Below are 23,795 nucleotides of genomic sequence, written 5' to 3'. Positions count from 1 at the left end.
ACATTCTTTGACTCCTTGACAGGATTTTCTAGGAACATGATCTACCAATCAAACTTGCATTGGTGAATCCCTAACTGTGCCTCTTGCCATCAGAACACAGTGACTTTACTGTGTAATCATGGGCATTTGTCTTTTTGGCATCACGCTGGGCCCATGGCTGCGCCTTCAGAAACCCTGAAGAAGCCATTTCAAGCTCTCAACCATCTTTCCTGATAAGAAAACCCACTTGTTAGAATAGGGTCTTACACCAATCACTTACAGCTAAGGCTGAATTTAAGTCAAATGTTTCCCTCTTCTGGGAGTATACAAAGCTCTTAAACTGAGATTTGAAGCTCTTGACTTTTGTGCAAGCAGTTTTACCTACTACTGAGCAGATGAGTGAAGGGTTGAGACTAAAGATTTCTCAGGGCCTCTGAAAATGTATCAGGTAGGTAGGTGGATAGGTAGGTAGAATAGATAGATAAAATGAGTAAGACTGTCTCAGGATGAGGGCAACTCTAAGGGTCTTCAAGAATAAGCAGGTTGACAATGTCAGGGGCTTCAAAGGAATAAAATGCCTTTGGGGTATCTGTCATAGAATGCAGAACTATTTTTTTTTTTTTTTTTTTTTTTTTTTTTTTTTTTTTTTTTTTTTTTTGAGACNCTCCCATTAACAGCTGTCTTCACACCTTTGAAATCTCTGTGGATTCTAAAGCTCATCTTCAGATATCGTTTCCACCTATGAGGTTGCTGGGTTGTTTTTTTGTTTGTTTGTTTGTTTTGTTTGTTTGTTTGTTTGTTTGAGACAGAGTCTCGCTTAGTCGCCCAGGCTGGAGTGCAGTGGCGCGATCTTGGCTCACTGCAAGCTCCGCCTCCCGGGTTTACGCCATTCTCCTGCCTCAGCCTCCCGAGTAGCTGGGACTACAGGCGCCCGCCGCCTCGCCCGGCTAATTTTTTGCATTTTTAGTAGAGACGGGGTTTCACCATGTTAGCCAGGATGGTCTCGATCTCCTGACCTCGTGATCCGCCCGCCTCGGCCTCTCAAAGTGCTGGGATTACAGGCGTGAGCCACCGCGCCCGGCCAGAATGCAGAACTATTATAACAGGATTTTTCATTTCTCCCCAAGCCTGTGTAATAACAGAGTCATGCTGCTACCTTAGTTACACTTTCAGGTGAACAAGGCTGAGTGTTGCCAGAAAAAGGTGTCCTGATCCAGATCCTAAAAGAGGGTTCTTGGATCTCGCACAGGAAGGAATGTAAGGCGAGTCACAGAGTGCCATGAGAAGCAACAGTTTATTGAAAGCTACTCAGTTACACAGTAGAGCGTCCTCAGAAAGCAAGAGGAGGAATGCCTCCTCTTTGTTTTTTATTCGATAGGGGTCTTATCTATGTAAAAGGTAAGCTAAGCAATGTCTACGTGCGAGTAGGCTAACAGAATGAAAAAAATTAGTACTTTGTTAATTTAAAGAAAGGTATCCTTGGCATTTCCATGCGTAAGTACGTGAAAGCATGACTACAATTACCTTAAAGGCATTTAGCATTATGCAATATTGGAACATCTGGACATTCTACTGTCATAGGAATTTGTCCTTCCAGGTATCATTAAGCTATTTCCTCAGCTATAGACATCTTAAGATGGAGTTGACTTTTTTTTTTAAATTTTACTTTAAGTTCCAGGATACAAGTGCAGAACAAACAGACAAGAAGTGTGTGTGTGTGTGTGTGTGTGTGTGTGTGTGTGTGTGTGTGTGTGTGTGTGTTGGACAGGGCATCATTCTAGACTTTTCTTCCTCCTCCCTTCCCTTTGACCTGATTAGTAAATCCTTTACCACCTACCTCTTTACTATTTCACCTTTTCTTACTCATTTTCTTCAAACGCATGGTGCTACTTTAATTTACACAGACACAACAGGTTTCTTTCTCTACCCCTACTACCCCAATTCATTCGCCTCACTTTGGCCAGAGAAACCTACTGAAAATAAAATCTGATCATGTTAGCGGCTGCAATTGTTCAGCACCCAGGCTTGTCAAGCAAGGTACTCTCGAGCACCCCTGTGGGTGAAGAAAATAGCATCTATAGCCTGAGAAATAGCAGAAGCTGCCTCTAAAAACAAGATGTATTTTCGAAGGCATGTATTTCAAACTTTGAAATCCATGTGAATTTTGCACTTGTTCCATAATATAGCCCTGATAGTTTTAAAATATTTTTAACGTTTTAACTAACTTGCCAGCCAAATTAGTTTTTTTTTTTAGCACCACCCCCAACCCCGAAGACCCCCCTTCCAAGCAGGTGCTGACTTGAGGCCATGACTATAGAGCACGTGACTCTAAAATGTACAAAATGAAGAAAAATCTCAAGATGTCCCACTGAGATGAAGAAAGAAAGAAGTTAGGGTCTACTGTTTAAATTAAATAAGGGTTGACGGCGCTTTCGATTTTAATCTGTATGTGGTACTTAGCCTACTTAACACCCATATGTGGATTTCCTGACGGACTTGACATTCCTGTCAGGAAAGCATTGCGTACTTGCTGTTTAAAACGCATCCAAGGGCCGGCCGCGGTGGCTCACGCCAGTAATTCCAGCACTTTGGGAGGACGAGGCAGGGGGATCACCTGATGTCAGGAGTTCAAGACCACCCTGGTCAACATGGCGAAACCCCGTCTTTACTAAAAAAACAAAAATTAGCCGGGAATGGTAGCGCGCACCTGTAATCCCAGCTACTTGGGAGGCTGAGTCAGGAGAATCGCTTGAATCCGAGAGGTAGAGGTTTCAGTGAGCCAAGATTACAGCCTAGAGGTGGGCCTGTTGCCTGGAGCTGGGGTCCTTCTTGGGGTCCTTCTTGGAGCATGGGAGAGTGCAGTCTCAGATGTGAGACTCCGTCTCAAAAAAATAAAAATATAAATAAAAAAATAAATTAATTAATTAATTAAAATAAAGGGTCATGGATCAAAAGAAAGGCAGACTGCCACATGCAGCGCCTCATTTGGATGTGTCTGGAGTCTTGGAAGCTTGACTACCCTACGTTCTCCTACAAATGGACCTTGAGAGCTTGTTTGGAGGTTCTAGCAGGGGAGCGCAGCTACTCGTATACCCTTGACCGAAGACCGGTCCTCCTCTAGCGGGGATGGTCGTCCTCTTCGACCGAGCGCGCAGCTTCGGGAGGGACGCACATGGAGCGGTGAGGGAGGAAGGGGACACCCGCCTAGCCAGCCAGATCAGCCGAATCAACCCTGGCGATCAATGGGGTGACAGATGTCGCAGCCAGATCGCCCTCACATCCGAGACTTCATCGCAGCGCACAAGCTATATAAACCTGAAGGAAATTCCAACTTTACACTTAGGTCAAGTTATTTACCGCACTAGAGCTTCAGCAGGTAATTTTAACTAAAATCAAATTTAACCAGCATAGCAAATATCATTTATTCCCCAAATGCTAAAGTTTGAGAGAAACGTACTTGATTTCGGGCTGTTTTGACACTATCCAGAATGCCTTGCAGATGGGTGGGGCATGCTAAATACTGCAGTCTCTATTGGTGAGGTCGTTCCGGAGCCTCGCCCAGCTCCCGCGCGCTAGAGCCGCCTGCTGGTCTCGCCTAGCCGCGGACTGCTGGCCTTGCGCTTTGTGCGGCTCCAGGTCTCCGAGCGGACTCCAGGTCTGTCTCCCTCCTGCGGTCATCCCCTTCCCCGCCCTTTCTCTCTTCTTTTTTTCCGAGTCTCACTCTCACATTCTTCCTTCATCCCCCCAGTTCAGTCCTTCTTTTTTCTCCCTCTTGTCCTTTGCCCTCCATCTCCAGTCTGGGCAGAGGTGGGCCTGTTGGCTGGAGCTGGGGTCCTTTTTGGAGTGTGCGTATTTTTTTTAAACCCCTTCTGCGGAGTCTGAATGCATTGGTGGAAGGTGGGCCTGGATGGTCCTCAGGGCCTGGCGGGGCGGCAGCTACGCCCCTGCGTGGGCTGAGCGGGGAAGCTGAGCATAGGAGAGTGCAGTCTCAGATGGCCAAATCCTGGCCCCGGCTCAATTTACAAGGCCGGGGGCTCATCTCCCAGTAGGGGTAGGGGACACGTGGGACCCGGGGGGCAGCCCCCGCATGCCTGACGATGGATGCACATTTTGCAGACAATAGTAGTACTCGGCCTGTTCACCTTCCAGTTGCCGTGATAATAAAATATGATGTATGTAAAAGCATGAATACTTGAAGAGGTTCCTGTGGCTGTGCGATTTTCCTTCGCGACCCTCTTCAACGCTTGCCACCCCGTATCCCCAAGCTGAATCTGGAAAATCTGAGATTCTCAAGGTCAAAATATATAATGTTCTGAATTTGTGAAATCCCGTACTGCTGGCACATATGTTTTTACAACAAATGGCCCCAGCTTCCCAAGATCCAGGATAAGAAGTCATAAATAGAAATCATATAAAAGCCAAGGGTTTTTTTGGTCCATGTTTTAAAATGGTCGTATGTTTTTTCTTGAGCGAGGGAAAATGCAAAAACAAAAATAAAGAACAGTTTCCCGTGCCAACATCCTGAATATTCATTTCCCCCCTGAGCACTGGGTTGAAGACGCGAAATTGGGACTGTTGGTGTGCGAGGAGGTGCTGCATTTGTTTTTCAGAAAGCCTGAAAAGCTATCATGGCAGCAAGGCCCAAGCTCCACTATCCCAACGGAAGAGGCCGGATGGAGTCCGTGAGATGGGTTTTAGCCGCCGCCGGAGTCGAGGTACCTTATGTGCTGTTTCTTCACAGATTTGTTATACAGTTTTTGAGACCTTTGAAAGAAAAATAGGTTTTGAAGCACCATTCAGGTCTGGTTCTCGTCCACCAAAATCACAGGCATGCTTCACTGAATCAGATTCCGTCCCTGAAGGGACTTTTCTTTATAATTAGAATGTAGTTGGTGGAATTCTATTTTCCTTTTGACTGTTACTTAATTATTGGCTTCTGATCTAGCACCAATGAATATTTATTAATAAGAAGAAAGGAAATGTACCTGGAAATTGTCAGTTACTCTGAGCTCTTATTATGCATTCTTAGGGTAAATTTCGTGTTTTCTTCAGTGGCTTCAAACTGGCAGCCTTGGTATCTTGCTTGCATATTGATTTTATACTTTAGATTATAGTCCAATGACCTAAATTGCCTAAATTGTTTCAGCTTTGGCCATGGTGCTCTTTCAGGTTTACCTTTTTTTATTTCACATTGGCCTCTTTTTTGTTCTCAGCACTTTTTGACACTATAAAATGCTCTGTGCTCATCTTGTATTAATATTTTCCCTGCCCTAGCCCTAGAATCAGGAATTTCTTAGATAGAAAAATGGTATTAACAGGCTGGCACGGTGGCTCACACCTATAATCCCAGCACTTTGGGAGTTCGAGGTGGGCAGATCATGAGGTCAGGAGTTCGAGACCAGCCTGACCAACATGGTGAAACCCCGTGTCTCCCCAAAATACAAAAACTAGCCAGGTGTGGTGGTGCGCGCCTGTCCTCCCAGCTACTCAGGAGGCTGAAGAGGGAGAATCGGTTGAACTGGGAGGCGGAGGTTGCAGTGAACCAAGATCACGCCACTGCACTGCAGCCTGGACTGCAGAACGAGACTCGGTCACAAATAAAAAATAAAATAAAATAAAAAAGAAAAGGTATTAACGTCAAGATCTGGGTGCTAGATGTCTACATTTGTTTCTAGTGCCATTTGTTTGTGGAAGAAACTGCCCTGTAAAATTTTCCCTATTCTGGATTTGGTTTACTTACCCTCCAGGTGTTGCTTTGAGGTAACATGGTAAAGTGAGGATACCCTTATTTGAACATGCTCCTCTATTTTCTGTACTTCCCATAAATTACTAGCTGGACCCAGAGGCATGATCACTTCAGGCTCCTTTTTTCTTTCTCTTTATTTTAATTTTTTTTCCTGCCAGACTATGTCAGAGGAGATACTGTGAACACACTTCTCTTGTACCATGTCAGGGCCTGTCTGGTGTCTGGTTGTCTCGTTTTCAGTGATGCCGAGCTTCATTGGTGTGTTCCTGTGATGTCAGCCCCAATCCACACATTATAGTTTCTCCCAGTTTCTTTTCAACTTGTGGTTTTAGCAGCTATTGATCATCACCCTGTTAGGGTTTACAAAATGGCAATTCTTTTCATTTCCATCATTTCACCTATGTTTATGAACTGTGATTCTCTTCTAACACAGTACTCGTCACTCATTAACTTTAAAATGTGTAAAAATGTTATGTTTAAATCATAAACTTTAAAACTCAGTTACTTTAAAATGCGCTTCATATAGGAAAGGCAAGGTAAATGCTTGATTATAAATTTTCACAATAATGTGTTGTTACCCTAGCAACCTCCAAAGATGGCAAATGTGAGTTGTTGGGTTATGGGTTTCGTGTTTGTTTTTTGTTTTTATTTTTTGCATATGATAACTTGCCACATGGTGTTTTACAATTTTCTAAATGAGTTGACATTATGTTCATATGCAAATTCTGATTTCTGGCTTGTCTTTAGAAATTGGAAGATGTGGTGATCCTGAGTCCTTATTTTCACAGGGCAGCAATTGTTGGATCTGAATAAGGACTGCCCCACCTTGCCCTCTTGTCTCAGGGTGTATTTGCTAACTGTTAAAAGGAAAGTGAAAAACATTCATGGTCCCAGGACCTGAATCTGCCCAACTTCACTTTTGTCTGTCATATGTCTAACCCCCATAGGCTTCTGAGTTTGTAATTCTTGATTCATTTCATAGGTTTTGAATGGATATAACCCTTTGTCAAATCTTCTCTTTCTTCATTCTACCCTGCCCCTCCTACTCACCTATGAGTCAACATTTTTGGTTACAGTAATAAAAACCCAACCTTAAATAAGTTAAACAAAAAAAGAACATGAGTTATCTGACCCACCTACCCCAGTCCAATCTGTGACAGGAACAGGCTGATCTGGTAGAGTAACGAGCCCACTCCTCAGACCAGAGTGGAGGAAGCTGCATTGGTCTCTCTCCCAGGGCAACCACATGGTTTACAAGGTGGTGGAGAGGGGGCCCCTCCCCATCTCTTTGCCAGTTAAGTTTGTGCTCACATAGATCTGAGACAGTCAGGAGGGACCAGCTGGCAGCCACCAGACAAGTCCATGATTCTCAATATCCCATGATTGAGTTGATCCTAAAGTTGAAGCACACACATCTGAGTAACTAGGTCACTAAAACCTACTGAAAAACAGCCTGTTCTAATTCAGGGAGTCCTCAATGTCGGCCAGTCACTTAATTTGAGTCATCATTGACATTGCTCTATGTTGGTTGTTTCTTCCATGCTTGGAACTTTATTTGCCTGAAGACCCCTTAAAACCCAGACAAATCCCCATTGAGACGTGGGAGATGTACACCATTTCTACCATTAACTAGGAGCATCAGTTGAGCACCTTGTCCCTGCATATATCATATAAACTTTCTGAGCCAAATGTGGTGGCTTGAGCCTATAATCTCAGCTTCTTGGGAGGCTGAGGGTGGCAGGATCCCTTGAGCCCAGGAGTTTGAGGCTGCAGTGAACTGTGATTGAGCCACTGCACTCCAGCCTGGGTGACAGACCTCTAAGAAAAAATAAATAAATAACCCTTTCTGTTAACTAATATGATGTTTTAACTTTTGATTTTAGTGTGTTGTAGTACAAATATCCAGGGACAAATTCCTCAACTGAATCTATCTGAGAGACATTGTCAATTGATCCAGGAGTACTGCCTGCACCACATCTGACCATCTAGGCTTCGAGCATTGTTGCCCCAAGGATACTGTTCATGAGCATTAGATGAAGATCCTCTGGGAGCACTGAGTCTCCTTTCCTCACACCATGAGCACCCACCCTGGCAAGCAGCAGAAGCCAAGCCTCCACCCTATGATCCTGATTCTTCCCCACCCCTCCAAGTTGAATGTTTTTCAACTAAATTCACCAATTCTTAACATTTTGCTACATTTGCTTTCTCCTTTCCTTTTTTTTTCTGAATTATTTCAAAGTAGTTTCAGACGTCAGCATGTGTCTTCCTCCCAGGGTTACAGGAAAGCAGTCCTGATCCAGACCCCAAGCGAGGGTTCTTGGATCTCGCACAAGAAAGAATTTCGGGCGAGTCTGCAGTGCAAAGCAAAAGCAAGTTTATTAGGAAAGTAAAGGAATAAAAGAATGGCTACTCCATAGAGCAGCCCCAAGGGCTGCTGGTTTCCCATTTTGATAGTTATTTCTTGATAATATGCTAAACAATGGGGTGATTTATTCATGCCTCCCCCCTTTCTAGATCATATAGGGTAACTTCCTGACATTGCCATGGCCTTTGTAAACTGCCATGGTGCTGGTGGGAGTGTGGCAATGAGGACGACCAGAGGTCACGTTCATCACTATCTTGGTTTTGGTGGGATTTAGCTGGCTTTTTTAATGCAACCTGTTTTATCAGCAAGGTCTTTATGACCTGTATCTTGTGCCGACCTCCTGTCTCATCTAGTGGCTTACAATGCCTTAACCGTCTGGGAATGCAGCCCCCAGTAGGCCTCAGCCTCATTTTACCCGGCTCCTATTCAAGATGGAGTTGCTCTGGTTCACACGCCTCTGACACCAAGGCAACATAAATAATTGTCCTAATAACCACAATACCATTGTCACCACCAAGAAAATTAACGCTGCCTTCACAACATCTAATATGCAATCCATATTCAGATTTTCCCTATTTTCCCCCAAATGTCTAACTGTTACACATCTGTTTAGCAGTTATAACAGTTTCCTCTCCTCCGAGATCTACTTCCAATTTGGTTGTTAAGTATCTTTAGTTGATTTTCATCAACAGGACCTGACTTTTTTTCCATGCCCTCGACTCTTGAGAAGTCCAGGCCATTATGTTTGTAAGGTCCCACATCCTGAATATACCTGATTTTCACCTTTCGCGTAGATTCAGGGTAAATATTTTTGGTACTGTTTTAGCAGGTGTGACTGTGCCTTTCTCACTGTGTTACAACAGAAGGCTCAGGATATCAGAGTGTTCTCCACTGGGGAGCCAAGTTTGATTGTTTGGTTAGACCGAGGGTGAGAGATCTCCCGATCTCTCCATTGTAAATTGATACTTTCCCTTTATCATAATTAAGTAACTTAATTAAGTCTTCTGTAAAAAAGAGCTTTTTCTTCTCCTTACCTTTTTTTTTTAGCATCATCATTTATGGACATAGATATTTTGTTGTATGTTATAATCCATAATTGACATCATTCTTTTTGATGCTTAAATTTTCCCAAATTTGGTAGGGAATTCCCCTCACAGGGGCCTCCATGCCTTTCTCTTTCACCTTTGAGCACTTCCTTGCTTCGGCATAACAAAATCAACCTTCTTTTATAGGAGCCCTAGTTCCTTTTAGGGGGCAGTGATATTTAGAAACCAAGATGTGGATGCTAAGTCTGCTCTTTCTCTCTGCTTCTTAAGACTGTTTAACTTGGTATTTTTAGTCCTGAGTCTCTATGATGTTTACCTCCTTTTGGAGGGTGAGGATATCTTTTTAAAAAATTGATACACAATGTACATATTTGGGGGATACATTTGATATTTTGATACATGCATATCATGTGTAGTGATCAAATCAGGGTAATTAGGATGTCCATTACCCACCTCAAACATTTATCTTTCCTTTATGGTGGGTGGAACATTCCAATTCTTCTAGCCATTTTGAACTGTGTAATACATTATTGTTAACTATAGCCTACCATACTATTGAACACTAGATCTTATTTCTTCTGTCTAGCTGTATTTATGTATCATTAACCAACCTCTTTTCACATCCTCTTCCTCTCTACACTTCCCAGCCTCTAGTAAGCACCAATAACTTTCTATTTCCATGAGATCCACCTTTTTAGCTCCCACATATGAATCAGAACATTCAGTCTTTGTCTTCCTGTGTCTGGCTTATTTCACTTAACGTAATGACCTCTGTTTCTGTCCGTGTTGCTGCAAATGACAGGATTTTGTTTTTTTAATGGCTGAATAATATTCCACTATGTATATATACATTTCTTTTTTTAAAATTTAGTTTGATGAAGAATTTCTGGAAACAAAAGAACAGTTACACAAGTTGCAGGATGGTGAGTATGAAAATGAAACAACTGCCTCTAATACTGATTTTCCTTTAAGAACTGCTGTTTATGTGGAAGGGCAAAAATACTCAATGACACTGAACATTCAGAACAGTATCCTAAAACCAAAAAAAGCAAGAGGGAATAAATAGTTGAAATTGCCAGGAAATCACTTCTTATTCAATAGTTCCATAAAAGCTGGCTGAAGGGGGTGAGTAGTTCCTTCCCCACCCAAGTGAACAGCTCTCCTCCATCCCTTTCTTCTCCCCTCTCTCCCCTCTCATCTCCTCCTCCCCCTTTCTTTCTCTCCCTTGCCCCTTCCCTCCTTCTCATCTTTCCCTACTTACTTCATACTATCTGAGGCATCCTGGCCTGTTTGAAGTATGCAAATAAATACCCCCAATGGGGATACTTTCTGAAGTGAATACCACACAGAAGCGAAATCGACGAACTGCCCCCTCCCTTCACCTTTAATTCCTGGTCAGCCCTGCTCCCTCCTTGCCCATCCATTATAGCAGGAGCCACCAGTAGACCCATAAAGAATGCACCTATCAACCTGTGAGCAGCCTCCCTCCCAGCCAACAGCAGGGTCCTCAGGCCCAGCTGGAGGCTCCCTTGTATGGCACCAGCACTCCAGGGCTGTAAGGCCACCTTTTGTGTGCGAGGGTGGCTGGAAGCCACTAGGCATGTGCTAAGTACTCCTTTCCCCTCTACCCTCACCCGTTCAGAATGCCCAAACCCTCAAGGGCCAAGCTGTACCCTATACAGGCATCTCTCCCCAGGGTTTGGTATGTGGAAAGTGTTAGATTCAGATTTGTTAAAGAAAACAATGGGTTGTTTTTTTAACTAGTGACAGCGAACTTGGTAGTAAACAATCTGTTCTGTGGCTACAGAGTAGCCACAGAGTATACATGAGCCAAAGAGTATACATGAGTCTCAGCTAGTTACTTAGGTTTCATGACCAGATTCTCTAAAAACAGTGCTGTCCAGCAGAACATTCTACAGTGAAGGAAACATTGTATTCTGCACTGTCCAATATGGTAGCCACTAGGCACGTGTGACTGTTGAGTACATGAAATATGTCTAGTGTAACTGAGGAACTGAATTTTAAGTTTTAAAAATTGTAATTAATTTAAATTTAGATTTATATAGCTGCATGTAGCTTTGACTGCTGTATTGGCCTGTGTAGCACTGAAGAAATATCTTCACTACATTCCCCTTAATCCCTTATCACTGTGGATAGGTATTTTTCCTGGGGTGAAAATGAAAAGGGAACGTTTATAACAATGCTAGTTTTCAGGCTTCTTTTTTTTTTTTTTTTTCCCCGAGACAGAGTCTTGATCTGTCGCCCAGGCTGGAGTACAATGGCATGATCTCGGCTCATTGCAACCTCCGCCTCCTGGGTTCAAGCAATTCTCCTGCCTCAACCTCCCAAGTAGCTGGGATAACAGGCATCAGCTACCACACCCGGCTAATTTTTTTATTTTTAATAGAGGCGGGGTTTCACGATATTGGCCAGGCTGGTCTCGAACTCCTGACCTCATGATCCACCTGCCTCGGCCTCCCAAAGTGCTGGGAATACAGGCTTGAGCCACCGTGCCTGACCCCGTCAGGTTTCTTTTGTGGCTAAATCTGCTCTCCTGAATGAAGTTAAAGTTATCTGTCATCTGGAAGCTTTACACTATTTCCTAAGGCCATGATTCCACGTTTCTTTTCATTCAACAGAGGATTTTTTAGGGGTTGGGGGACAGAGAAGAAGAGATCACTTCTAACTCTGGGCTTCCATTCTCAGGTAACCACCTGCTGTTCCAACAAGTGCCTATGGTTGAAATTGACGGGATGAAGTTGGTACAGACCCGAAGCATTCTCCACTACATAGCAGACAAGCACAATCTCTTTGGCAAGGACCTCAAGGAGAGAACCCTGTACTGTGGCCCCTCTCGAGTGTTGTCACTTGTCAGCTTACTGATGCCTTAGCTGATTAGCAGTCCTCTGCAGCACACCACATTTACTTTATGTCTTACATAGTTATGAGATCAGGGAGCAGAAACCCAAGAAGGTCACGAAGACCAGTTGGAACTTCAGTAGAGAGAGTCTGAGTAAAACAAAAGAAAATAATTGGATTCAGATGTTGAATACTATATCTAGGGTGTCATTGTTTCAGATTTCAACATTTTTAAATGCTTTGATACTGCTTTTTACCTTTCTTACACATTCACTATTGTTAAGTATTAGGAATGAGGAGCTGCTGTGATGTTCAAGGCCTGGGAGAGTGACCATTAGAGACCATTAGATTATAATTTGAATTCAAAGCCTGGTCCTTGCACCCCTTAGATGTATGACCCTGGGCAACGTGGGTATAAGAATAGTACATTTCTCATAGTGTCATGTGATTTAATGAGATAATGAATGGAGAGTGTTTAGCACCATGCCTGGTACACTCTAAGCACTCAATAAATGGTATTCACTACTTTCATGAAGGTGAAGTTTGACCCATACTAAGAGGCCAAAACACAGATGCTGGGGTGAAGGTGGAGGAGTAGGATGCCAGGAAGAAAGCACTCGTGACTCTCAAGCTGTCTGATCTGTGACAGATTTTTGTGAGTTACAACTAGAATTGACCTTATCTCTTTGCTCTTAAGAGACAGGTATAGGTAAATGCTGCTAGGGACTTAAGTTGCCAGCATCTTAAAAAAAAAAAAAAAAAAAAAAGCACTCTGAATTCTTAGTTGTGGAAACCAATGGCTTCAAAGAGAGGAGAAACTGAGACAACTGCTCTTTTGTTTTAAGGATTGACATGTATGTGGAGGGGACGCTGGATCTGCTGGAACTGCTTATCATGCATCCTTTCTTAAAACCAGATGATCAACAAAAGGAAGTGGTTAACATGGCCCAGAAGGCTATAATTAGATACTTTCCTGTGTTTGAAAAGGTAGGTGGCAGAGATGCCTGTGTACACAGAGTAACCAAACCACAAAGAAGCTGCCACAAACACCCTTTTCTGTCCAAGCATTTTAAAACTGAGCCCAGTTGGACTAACCTAAGAACTAATGGACTCCTAAGAGCCAATAGTAGCCACAGCAAAAAGCTGGTGTCTTAGAGCCCCTCAGACTCTGCTAGGACCACATGATTCAGGAGTCTAGAAAAAGTATGGGCTCCCTGCCTTTGTCCCTTATTGTTCCTTGCATTCACCAAGTTCCCACCTTGTGTGGATACAGCAGAAACTTCAGAAGATACAGAAAACAGAAACTGCCTCATTCATTCATTCAACAAACAGTTGTTGAACAGCTATCTCATAGCTGACATCCTCCCTGATAATTTGATATGAGGAAAAGAACATTTCCATTTTATTTGTCTTCCCTTTGCTCTTTTTGTTTTTGGTTTTGTTGTTTTTCTCTTCTTGTTATATCTGCTTTTCTGAGCTTCCAATTCTTTATTCCTGAACTGGGAGGAGTATTTTTAGTGTTTCAGTGCAAACACTAAATAAGAGGATGTGAAAATATGGGAAGGCCTATCTGGCAAGCTTCCTCTGACCATCTTTGTGGAACTAGATTTAGGAAAAAGGAGAGGTATTTTCTGGGGTTTCTGTAGCTAGGTTTTATGGTATCTTTCCCACAGGCACTTTGTGAATGTAAAATAGGATAATGCAGAAATGTGGTCTGGAAAGGGCACAGAGGACATGGTACTTTGGCAAAGGGTCACTGCTCATTCTTAGGTCCCAAGGGCCCAGACTGTGTCAGGGTTTCTTGCAACACGCCTATGAGGTGAGAACTGTTGTCCCTTTTACACATAATGAAGTCATGGAGAGATTCAGTGGACCTGTCCAAGGTAACATGGCCAGAAAACGGAGAGCAGGGTTGAAACTCTGGCCTCTGACTACAAATTCAGGATACATTGTACTATGCCACTCTGACTCCAGCAGCTATATTTGACCTGGAATTGTGTTCAGAATTCCTGTCACACACACACTTGTGCACATGCAGACACCCATGGGCATCCAAGAGTTTCCTGTGAAGGGGATCTCCCCGTTGCTACCACTGCTCCTTGCCTGTCCCTAATCACAATCTATTCTTATAAAGCCCCACACCTGTATGTTACCCTCAGAATGGGAGTCAAGATGAACTCAAGCTTTTAATTTTCTCTGTTTTGGGACATGTAAGAGGAAGCCTAATTTTTAATTGGGTTGAGTTTATTACTACACGTCTTGATGTTCTAGCAACAGAACTGGGAAGTAAGAGTGGGCCCCTTAAAGATGATCTATCACTTAGATTTCTTAAATCACCCCACCCTTCCCCAAGCCTCCTGCATGCATTTCTGTAGATACATTTTTGGAGTAGATGCATCCTTTCAAAACACCAGATGCTAAATCCAGAAATAAGGAATTTTCCCTTCCCCACTTCAATGTCTCATTCAGATCCACAGCAGATATTTAAGGGTGCTTTCATTTCCATGCCTTTTTTGTACTTTCTCTCTCTCTCTCTCCCCCACTCTCTCTTGCTCTCTCTGTCAGAGATAGGGCATGTTCTCTTACTTGATGTTATTTATGAAAGCATGAAATGACAAGGTCATAATTTCACCTCTTCTCAGTTACTGCACTGATTCAATAGCCTCATCAGTTTCTCTATGTGGAATATTATGACTGATGCACACCATTTCCTTACAGATTTTAAGGGGTCACGGACAAAACTTTCTTGTTGGTAATCAGCTGAGCCTTGCAGATGTGATTTTACTCCAAACCATTTTAGCTCTAGAAGAGAAAATTCCTAATATCCTGTCTGCATTTCCTTTCCTCCAGGTAAATAAAACTATGTGTTAGAAGATTGTCCTAGAACTCTTGTGCCTCCCTTCAGTGCCTATTGTTTGGTTGGCTTTGGGAGTGTGTGTGTGTGTGTGTGTGTATGTGTAATATTTTTAAGATTCTAATTTGGCAAATGAAATGAAAGTAAGGACCCAAAGTTGTTTTTCTGGTCCTTAAATCCTTCAAGTTGAAAGATCATTGATGTGTAAAGATTTCTTTTTTTTTTTTTTAGATGGGATCTTACTGTGTTGCCCAGAATGGTCTTGAACTCCTGGGCTCAAGAGATCCTCCCACCTCAGTCTCCTGAGTAGCGGGCACTATAGGCATGTGCCAGCACACCCAGCTCAGAAATTTTCATCTTAATTTTGTTCCATCACTGCACTCCTGGAAAAAACTCCATACACAGAGAGTTTGCCACTGGGGACTTTCCATAGAAATAACCATAGAGGTGAGGTGCTCTCACACTCACATATATCTACTGATGGGATAGTGGGCAAGATAAACATCAAAACAGTCTCATTCATCAGGCTATGACCCCCTTTCTCAGAAACAGTATGGTCTCAAGTTAGGAAATTGTAAGCCTGAGCTCTGAGAGCAAATGAAAGATGATAGCACCCTAAACATCACCCCAAAGGGTTCCTACCATTCTCCTGAGAATTCTAAGGAAAGACTTGTGTGGTTCAAAATATCCCTCAGGGTTATTCTGGCAGGATTGATCTTAGAACTTTAAAGGAGAGAAGGGCCTTTTAAAAAAAACTCATTTAGTGACCTCAGTATTCACTTGAGGGAGTAGAGACCCAGGATAAAGAAATCAGCCGCCAAGCTGGCTTAGCCAGTGGATGCTTGAGTTTTGTCTAGAACCTTAGCATTTTATCTCCAAGTCCAATGTGCAGACTGTAACCCCTGGGCCAAACCTGGCCTGCCACCTGTTTTTGTGAGTTAAGAATAGTTTTTACATTTTTAAATTGTTGAAAAAAATCTGTGGAATAATGTTTCATGACACATAAAAATTATATGAAATTCAAAATGTATTCATAAATTTCATTGGTACAAAGCCATGCCCGCTCATTTACACAATGTCAAGTTTGCTTTTGTGCTTCTACAGCAGAGTTGAGTAGATCTGATAGAGACCATATGGCCTGCAGAACTTAAAATTTTTGCTGACTGGTCCTTTATAGAAAAACTTTGCCAATCCCCGATACAGTGCAGATACGGACCATATTGCTGTATGTTTGACCAAGTTATCAAAAGCCAAGAGAGATACACTGACTCCCCAAAGAGTAACACACATACTTAAAACCATTTTTTGCCAAGTTTGTTAAATATTTTGATATACTAATGAGGGCAGTTACCACCGGTTCAATAAATACACCCAGAAAATGAGAATAAAAATCTTCAAGGCAATAAACCACCATATCATTTATGATGTTATAGTTTATATAGTTTTTTTTCTTTTTTTTTTTTTTTCATTTACTCTTGCAGACACAGAGATCGGCTTTCCTTAATTTGATTTTATTCATTCAGAACTGACTTAGGATACTTTTCACCTGAAGTATTCTTTTGCACTGTTAAAAGAGTTATTTGTTTAGCAGAGAAGGGAAATCAGAGGAAGGGATCTGCAACTTATTGAGAGCCAGCTGCGTTCCAGTCAGTCTGCTAGGCACTTAACATGCATTTGCTCATCTGGCCCCTCAACCCCACCCCAATAACCCTAGGAGATGGGCTTCACTATCTCCGTTTTACAGATGAAAATTACAGATTTGGAAACATTACATTCTGCATAAAGTTGCAAGACTGTGGATGACTGAGTTGGGAGCCACAGAGGAGTCTGGGATCTAAGTCTGTACTCTTTCCACTAGACTGTGTGGTTTCTGAAAAACACATTTAGAAGTACTAGAAGTACCTATGGCCCTAAATAGGTGAGATGCTGAACCCAGAAGTAGGTAGAATGCTAAACTTATTAAATGTGAAATCTAGGCTGGGCGTGGTGGCTCACACCTGTAATCCCAGCACTTTGGGAGGCCGAGGCAGGTGGATCACTTGAGGTCAGGAGCTCAAGACCAGCCTGCCAACATGGTGAAACCCCGTCTCTACTAAAAATAAAACAATTAGCTGAGCATGGTGGTGCGTGCCTGTAATCCCAGCTACTCGGAGGCTGAGGCAGGAGAATCGCTTGAACCGGGGAGGCAGAGGTTGCAGTGAGCCGGGATAATGCCACTGCACTCCAGCCTGGGTGACAGAGCAAAACTGTGTCTCAAAAAAAAAAAAAAAAAAGGTGAAATCTTTCCAGGCATGCATATATATACATGCTGTGTACACATGCACACACACCTCACAGGCAGTAAAGAACTTTTCACTGAATAGACACAAAATATCTAAAAAGTCTAGGGTAAATGATAGAGATCAAGGTTTCTTGGTAAACTGTAGCACCAGGACCTATTGGTATTTTACATTGATGATATATAATAACAACCCCTTTTTAAACCCCAAGGCATTATCTGTGTAAATACAGTTTTAATCTCTGATCAGATTGAGGATCAATATTTAAATCTTCAGAATTGGACACCAGATCGGTGTTGAATTTAAAGGGTTATTCCTGTGTTGATTAATGGATTTAAAAAGTCACAAAAGTTTTACTATACATGATAACTATGAACCCCACATAAATCTTGAAACAATACATCATTTGGATCAATTTTGGTATGATATTTAAAATCAGATAACACAAGTAGAGCTTAAGTACATAAAGAAAAGAGAAAATTGTCATATTTGTATATAATTAATTGGCATAATTATTAGGGTTTTTGTTAATATTAGTGGCATATGTATGTATGTTTGTGTGTGCTTAATTAAGGCTGTGTCTTGCACATAATAGGCAATTAATAAATAGTAGCTATTTAAAACAACCTCTTCACTTTTAAATAAATGGTTTTAAATAGCTTTAAAAGGTTTTATTAGAATAATTATATATGATGAACATATGCTTCTTCATATAGTTCAGATTTTTCACTAGATAAAATGGGCTTTTCTTCTCAGTTACTGAGAATTGGTAAGATTTGATTCTATGAATGAAAAATATAATTTTTTTTTCTTCTATTCCAGTTTACATAAATATTTGGTATCTGGGCCAGAGGCTATGAAAAAATGCAACTGGCGATTTCCTGAACATAGCCAGAAAGAGGATTCATTTACTGATAGGAGTAAAAACTCTGAAGAAGCTGAATCTTAAAATATAAATTGTACCGTCTGGTGACTTTTTAAAGCACCTTTACTTAAGTGGCTCATGCATTTTCTCCCAGCAGATCAGTGCACTTCAGGTGGTTAGTCCGAGTGGTGTTTACAGCTTATTGATCACAACAAGTTACAGATTTCTTTGTTCCTTCCCCACTCCCACTGCTTCAAATTGACTAGCATTTAAAAACAATACAGAAAAATACACTGGAGGTGTTTTCAATGAGTTTTCCCCTTCCTTTTTTTTCACCTTAAGTGTCATAATTCTATTTTGAGTATGTTTTTACTTTTGCCATTGCTGTAGAGTTCTTTTTGTGAACCTGGAGATTTGCCTAAACTCCGATCTTGATATGGGTGATTGATGACAGCGATTGTAAATAATCATAGAGATCAGATCTTAACCCAGCCTTGTCCAACCCACGGCCCATGGGCTACATGTGGCTCAGGACAACCTTGAATGTGTCCCAACATAAATTCATAAACTTCCTTAAAGCATTATGAGATATTTTGGGATTTTTTTTTTCAGCTCATTAGCTACTGTTAGTGTTAGTGTATTTTATGTGTGGCCCAGTGAAGCCAAAAGATTGGATATCTCTGCTAAACAAATGCTAGATTTCAGTTCTGCTTGGAACCTTTCAACAAGTATTTATTGAACAAATTTTGATGGGCCATTTTGCATAACCATATCTTCGTAGTAACTAATACCTTTTTGTTAGCCTTAAACTTTTGGGTTTTCCTTTTTCAGGAGTACACAGTGAAACTAAGTAATATCCCTACAATTAAGAGATTCCTTGAACCTGGCAGCAAGAAGAAGCCTCCCCCTGATGAAATTTATGTGAGAACCGTCTACAACATCTTTAAGCCGTAAAACAACACATCCATCTGTGAGTGAGAGCGTGTTCCTAGAGATGGTTCTGTCCACAGTCATGTCTTAATGGATCCCAGCTCTGTCATGGTGCTATGTATTACGTTGGGTCCTAAGTTTGGTCTTTTGTGTCAAAGAGATCATCTCTTTCTAGAAATATCAACCTTTTTTGTCCAGTAAATAATTGTTAGGGGATCTTTTTTGGAAAACTTTTTTGGCGAGGCTGGTATTTAAGTTAGATCTGATCAGGCTACTAATGTCCTGTAGCCAGTTCATCCTCATAATGAGAATGGGCAGGATCTCTTGTTCTCTCCTGAGTGTGTTTCTGCTCTCCTTATCCTGTTCTCTTATCCTTATCCCCTCCAGTCTTTGCCTAATTTTTAGTGTTTAATAACAACCAAATGTCTAGTGAATGACTCTCATCTGAACTGTAATAAATAAAATGGTAGTAATGAATGCAATCAGTATTAGCCAAAATAAAGAATTTATGAGTCATTGCTCATTGCCTTGTTGCTAAAATTTTTTAATTTTTTTCAAATAAAGAATACATTTGCACTGTTCAAAAATCAAAAAAGTATAAAAGGGTCTACAGTCTTGGAAGTCTTTTCAACTCTGCTTCCCCACAACCAAAGTCCTGCTTCTCACAGGCAAACGCAGTTACTATTTGTGTACCCTTCCAGTTACATTTGACACATGTATAAGAAAATGCAAATATATATTATTTTTGTCTTCTTACTACCCAAATGGTTATTTGTAGGCTTCTAAATTTTTGCATTTCAGAACTAAAAGTATGGTCTGTTAATATAATGCTGCTGTTAAACAGGTGTTGATTCACGTCTCAAATACTCATCAAGCCTCAACTGGACACAGTGACTCACGCCTGTAATCCCAGCACTTTAGGGGGCCAAGGTGGGTAGATCACCTGAGGTCAGGAGTTTGAGACCGGCCTGGCCAAAATGGTGAAACCTCATCTCTACTAAAACTGCAAAAAGTAGCCAGGAATGGTGGCGCACCCCTGTAATCTCAGCTACTTGACAGCCTGAGGTGGGAGAATTGCTTGAACCTGGGAGGCGGAGGCTGCAGTGAGCTGAGATCACGCCACTGCACTCCTGCCTGGGTGACAGAATGAGACCCTATCTCAAAAAGAAAAAAAAAGTACTAATCAAGCACCTATTACATGCCAGGCAGACTGCCAGGAGGCAGAATCGTAGAAGAAAGCCCCTGCTTTAGAAGAATTCAGCATAGTGAGAGGTGACAACGTGCTAGTAGCCCTCGCTCTCAGCGCCTCCTCCGCCTCAGCGTCCACTCTGGCAACCTTGAGGAGCCCTTCAGCCAGCCACTGCACTGTGGGAGCCCCTCTCTGGGCTGGCCGAGGCCAGAGCCAGCTCCCTCTGCTTGCTGGGAGGTGTGGAGGGAGAGGCAAGGGTGGGAACCGGGGCTGCAGGCGGCTCTCACAGGCCAGTGCGAGTTCAGCCTTAGTGGGCTCAGCTGGCGCAGCACTTGGAGCGGCTGGCCGACCGGCGCCGCCAACCCAGGGCAGTGAGGGGCTTAACACCCAGGCCAGCAGCTGTGAGGGTGTGCCAGGTCCCCCAGCACTGCAGGCCCGCTGGTGCCCCACTCGAATTCTCACCTGGCCTCAGCTGCCTCCCAGTGGGTCAGGGCTGGGGACCTGCAGCCTGCCATGCCCAAGCCCCCTGTGGTGGGCTCCCACGCGGCCAGAGCCTCCCTGATGGGCACCGCCCCCTATTCCGTGGCATCTGGTCCCATCGACCACCCAAGGGCTGAGGAGTGCAGGCGTGCTGCGCTGGACTGACGGGCAGTCTGCAGGTGGCCCTGGTGTGGGATCCACTAGGTGAAGCCAGCTGGGCTCCTGAGTCAGGTGGGGACTTGGAGAACTTTTATGTCTAGCCGGAGGATTATATATGCACTAATCAGCACTCTGTCTAGCTCAGGGTTTGTGGATGCACCAATCAGCACTGTGTATCTAGCTAATCTGGTGAGGACTTGGAGAACCTTTATGTCTAGCTAAAGGATTGTAAATACACCAGTCAGCACTCTGTCTAGCTCAAGGTTTGTAAACACACCAATCAGCACCCTGTGTCTAGCTCAAGGTTTATAAATGCACCAATCAGTGCTCTGTGTCTAGCTAATCTAGTGGGGACTTGTAGAACTTTTCTGTCTAGCACTCTGTGTCTAGCTAAAGGATTGTAAATGCACCAATCAGCATTCTGTGTCTAGCTCAGGGATTGTAAATGCACCAATCAGCACCCTGTGTGTCTAGCTCAAGGTTTGTAAATACAGCAATCAGTACCCCGTATCTAGCTAATCTAGTGGGGACTTGGAGAATTTTGCTGTCCAGCCTCTGTGTCTAGCTAAAGGATTGTAAATGCACCAATCAGCACTCTGTCAAAACGGACCAATCAGCTGGTTGTGGGTGGGGTCAGATAAAGGAATAGAAGCAGGCTGCCCAAGCCAGCAGTGGCAACCCTCTCCAGTCCCCTTCCACACTGTGGAAGGTTTGTTCTTTTGCTCTTTACAATAAATCTTACTTCTGCTCACTCTTTGGGTCCATACCGCCTTTAAGAGCTGTAAAACTCACCACGAAGGTCTGCAGTTTCGCTCCTGAAGTCAGCGAGACCACATACCCACCAGAAGGAGGAAACTGCAGACACATCTGAACATCTGAAGAACAAATTCCAGACACACCACGTTTAAGAACTGTAACATTCACCGCGAGGGTCCACGGCTTCATTCTTGAAGTCAGCGAGACCAATAACCCACCAATTCTGGACACAATAGGGTAGGGCAAGATACACATGTAAACAGCAGAAGTAATTTTAAAAAGGAAAGAATTGCCGCTCTTTGGAGTATCTACTACTCAGAAATTTTAAAACCAAGGAAACACAAGTTTTTGATGAGAGTCTCACTCATTTATCTCTCATGACAGAAGGGATTTTTTGCTCAGCGGAAACAAAAGAAGAAAAGACAAGTGGGAGGTGATCATTGTCTGATGTAATAAATACAATTTCCATTGTTTTCATTACAGGAAAATAAATCGCAAACATCAAGGCAGTGATTTGCCTTCATATTTAAACAATGTGAGCACTCTGTTATCACCCTGATATTTAAAATTCTTGCAAGAGTAAAGGCCTGGTGGCAGGTGCAGCCCCGAGGCAGGCCTGAGGAACAGTGCTGACCTAGGCTGCTGTGCTGAGAAAGAGGCCCAGCATGGCCAGGCCCCTGAGTGCAGTAGACAACAACAAAAAAAGAAAATGGGAAGTGTGTGGTAAAGACTTTCACCTTGCCCCACCAGAGGTCTGGCCTTTGCTTCTGGAAGGCAGTCTCTTAAGTCCTTTGAATGCTAGGCCTGACAGGAGTGTCTTTGTTTGCCTGGGGGTCTTGGGCCAGTCAGCTAGTAACAATGTGATGTAGGGTGAGAGCTTTGAGTCACACCAGCAATGCGATACTGGGTGAGAGCTCTGGGTCACATGCTATCAGCTCAACTCTGGAGAGAGTGAAAACAGATCACCTGTTGGGCAGTCAGCCATGCTTACCTGATGGACCCCCCCCAATAAAAATCCTAGGTTCCAAGGCTCAGGTAAACTTCCCCAGTTGACAATACTCCATGGGTATTGACACACAGTGTTGCCAAAAGGAGTGAACGCTGCCCTTGGCTCCACAGGAGGACCTCTGGAAGCCCGTGTTTGGATCCCTCCTGGACTCTGCCCCACACACCTCTTCCCTTGACTGGTTTTCATCTGTATCCTTTCCCTGTAATAAACCATAGCCGTGGGTATCACAGCTTTCAGTGAGTTCTGTGAGTCCTTCGAATGAATCATCCAACCTAAGGGTGGTTCCCCTCAAACTTCCCTCTGAACTCTTCAGGGAAGATAAACATTTTACACACATTTAGAGACTAATTTATACCTGGGAACTAGACAGTTGACTTGACAATCCTCAGGGGTCTGTATTACAGGTGGAGCAACCCAAATCTGAAATCCAAAATGCTCAGAAATTCAGAATGCTTTAAAATCCGAAACTGAGTGCTGACATGGCGCTCAAAGGAAATCTTCATTGGAGTATTTTGGATTTGGGATTTTTTGGTTTGGGATACTCAGCCAGTAAGTATAATGCAAATATTCTAAAGTCCAAAAAAGTTCTAAAGTCAGAAACACTTCTGGTCCCAAGCATTTCGGATAAGGGACACTCAAACTGTACTGGGTTTTGTGGGATGGCAGCAAATTTGGGCTAGTTTATATTACTGTGTTGCTATTTTTACTACCCAGTGCCACTGCCTGATAATTTTAATCAAGGGCTGTCTATATAGACCTTAAGCCATTTTGCAAGTACTTGCTTTTGGGTTTTAATTCTCTTAGACACAAGGGGGCCCCTGAATCTGGTTCTTTTAGGAAAAAAACAGGGAGGAAGGTTGGCTTCTGCATTGAAGTAAAGGATTAGAGAAAATAAAAACAAGAGACGAGGCTCTCTCCAACAAGAAGTTCCCATGTTTCTCGTGTTCATAGTTGCATGACCTTAAATTGTGCAATTCACTTCCCATGTTGGAAACCAGCCCCCTTCTGTCCCGTTCTGCCTCAGGTGGCATTACCCCAGTTTCATAATTTCCTTTTTTGGCGCAGGCTCCCACCCTTTAGTCTCAAACCTCCAACCACCACCACCACCACCATTACCCCCCACAATTTTCACTAGTTACCAGACTTTGGTAATAGAGTTGGAAGTCAGAGACAGGATTGTTTATCCTCAAAAAATATCAACATGCTGAGTGTTCAAGGCTAAACCCAAAGTCAGCATGAGTGAGACAGGGTGCAAGAAAGAGCAGAAGGAAGACAAGAG

The 23,795-nt window shown here is 42.9% G+C and overlaps 1 protein-coding gene across 4 annotated transcripts; it reads left to right on the top strand.

Annotated features, from left to right (window-relative positions):
* The first annotated feature begins 3,501 nt into the window (after positions 1-3,501).
* On the top strand, positions 3,502-22,880 carry GSTA4 (glutathione S-transferase alpha 4). Of its 4 annotated transcripts, XR_003119107.1 has the most exons (9): positions 3,540-3,634; positions 4,590-4,694; positions 10,008-10,059; positions 11,843-11,975; positions 12,841-12,982; positions 14,714-14,845; positions 18,825-19,178; positions 19,394-19,395; positions 22,848-22,880. XR_003119107.1 is itself a non-coding variant. In XM_025383549.1 (7 exons), the coding sequence occupies exons 2-7, from the start codon at positions 4,608-4,610 to the stop codon at positions 18,945-18,947; spliced, it is 669 nt and encodes a 222-aa protein (XP_025239334.1). In that variant the 5' UTR covers positions 3,502-3,634; positions 4,590-4,607; the 3' UTR covers positions 18,948-19,446. The 4 variants fall into 4 exon arrangements, 3 of the variants coding, with proteins under 3 accessions (XP_025239334.1, XP_025239335.1, XP_025239336.1); XM_025383549.1 differs by lacking the exon at positions 22,848-22,880 and having other exon boundaries at positions 3,502-3,634; positions 18,825-19,446; XM_025383550.1 differs by lacking the exons at positions 10,008-10,059; positions 22,848-22,880 and having other exon boundaries at positions 3,537-3,634; positions 18,825-19,446.
* Positions 22,881-23,795: the final 915 nt, after the last annotated feature.

The sequence above is a fragment of the Theropithecus gelada genome, chromosome 4 (assembly GCF_003255815.1).
Source record: "Theropithecus gelada isolate Dixy chromosome 4, Tgel_1.0, whole genome shotgun sequence".
In the NCBI taxonomy this organism is placed as follows: domain Eukaryota; kingdom Metazoa; phylum Chordata; class Mammalia; order Primates; family Cercopithecidae; genus Theropithecus; species Theropithecus gelada.
This window is presented reverse-complemented; position numbering and strand designations above follow the sequence as displayed.

Coding starts and splice junctions, on each gene's coding strand:
- GSTA4 (XM_025383549.1), top strand. CDS start 4,608: ATGGCAGCAAGGCCCAAGCTCCACTATCCCAACGGAAGAGGCCGGATG. Junction 4,695..10,007: donor TAGCCGCCGCCGGAGTCGAG/GTACCTTATGTG, acceptor TTTAAAATTTAG/TTTGATGAAGAATTTCTGGA. Junction 10,060..11,842: donor GTTACACAAGTTGCAGGATG/GTGAGTATGAAA, acceptor TTCCATTCTCAG/GTAACCACCTGCTGTTCCAA.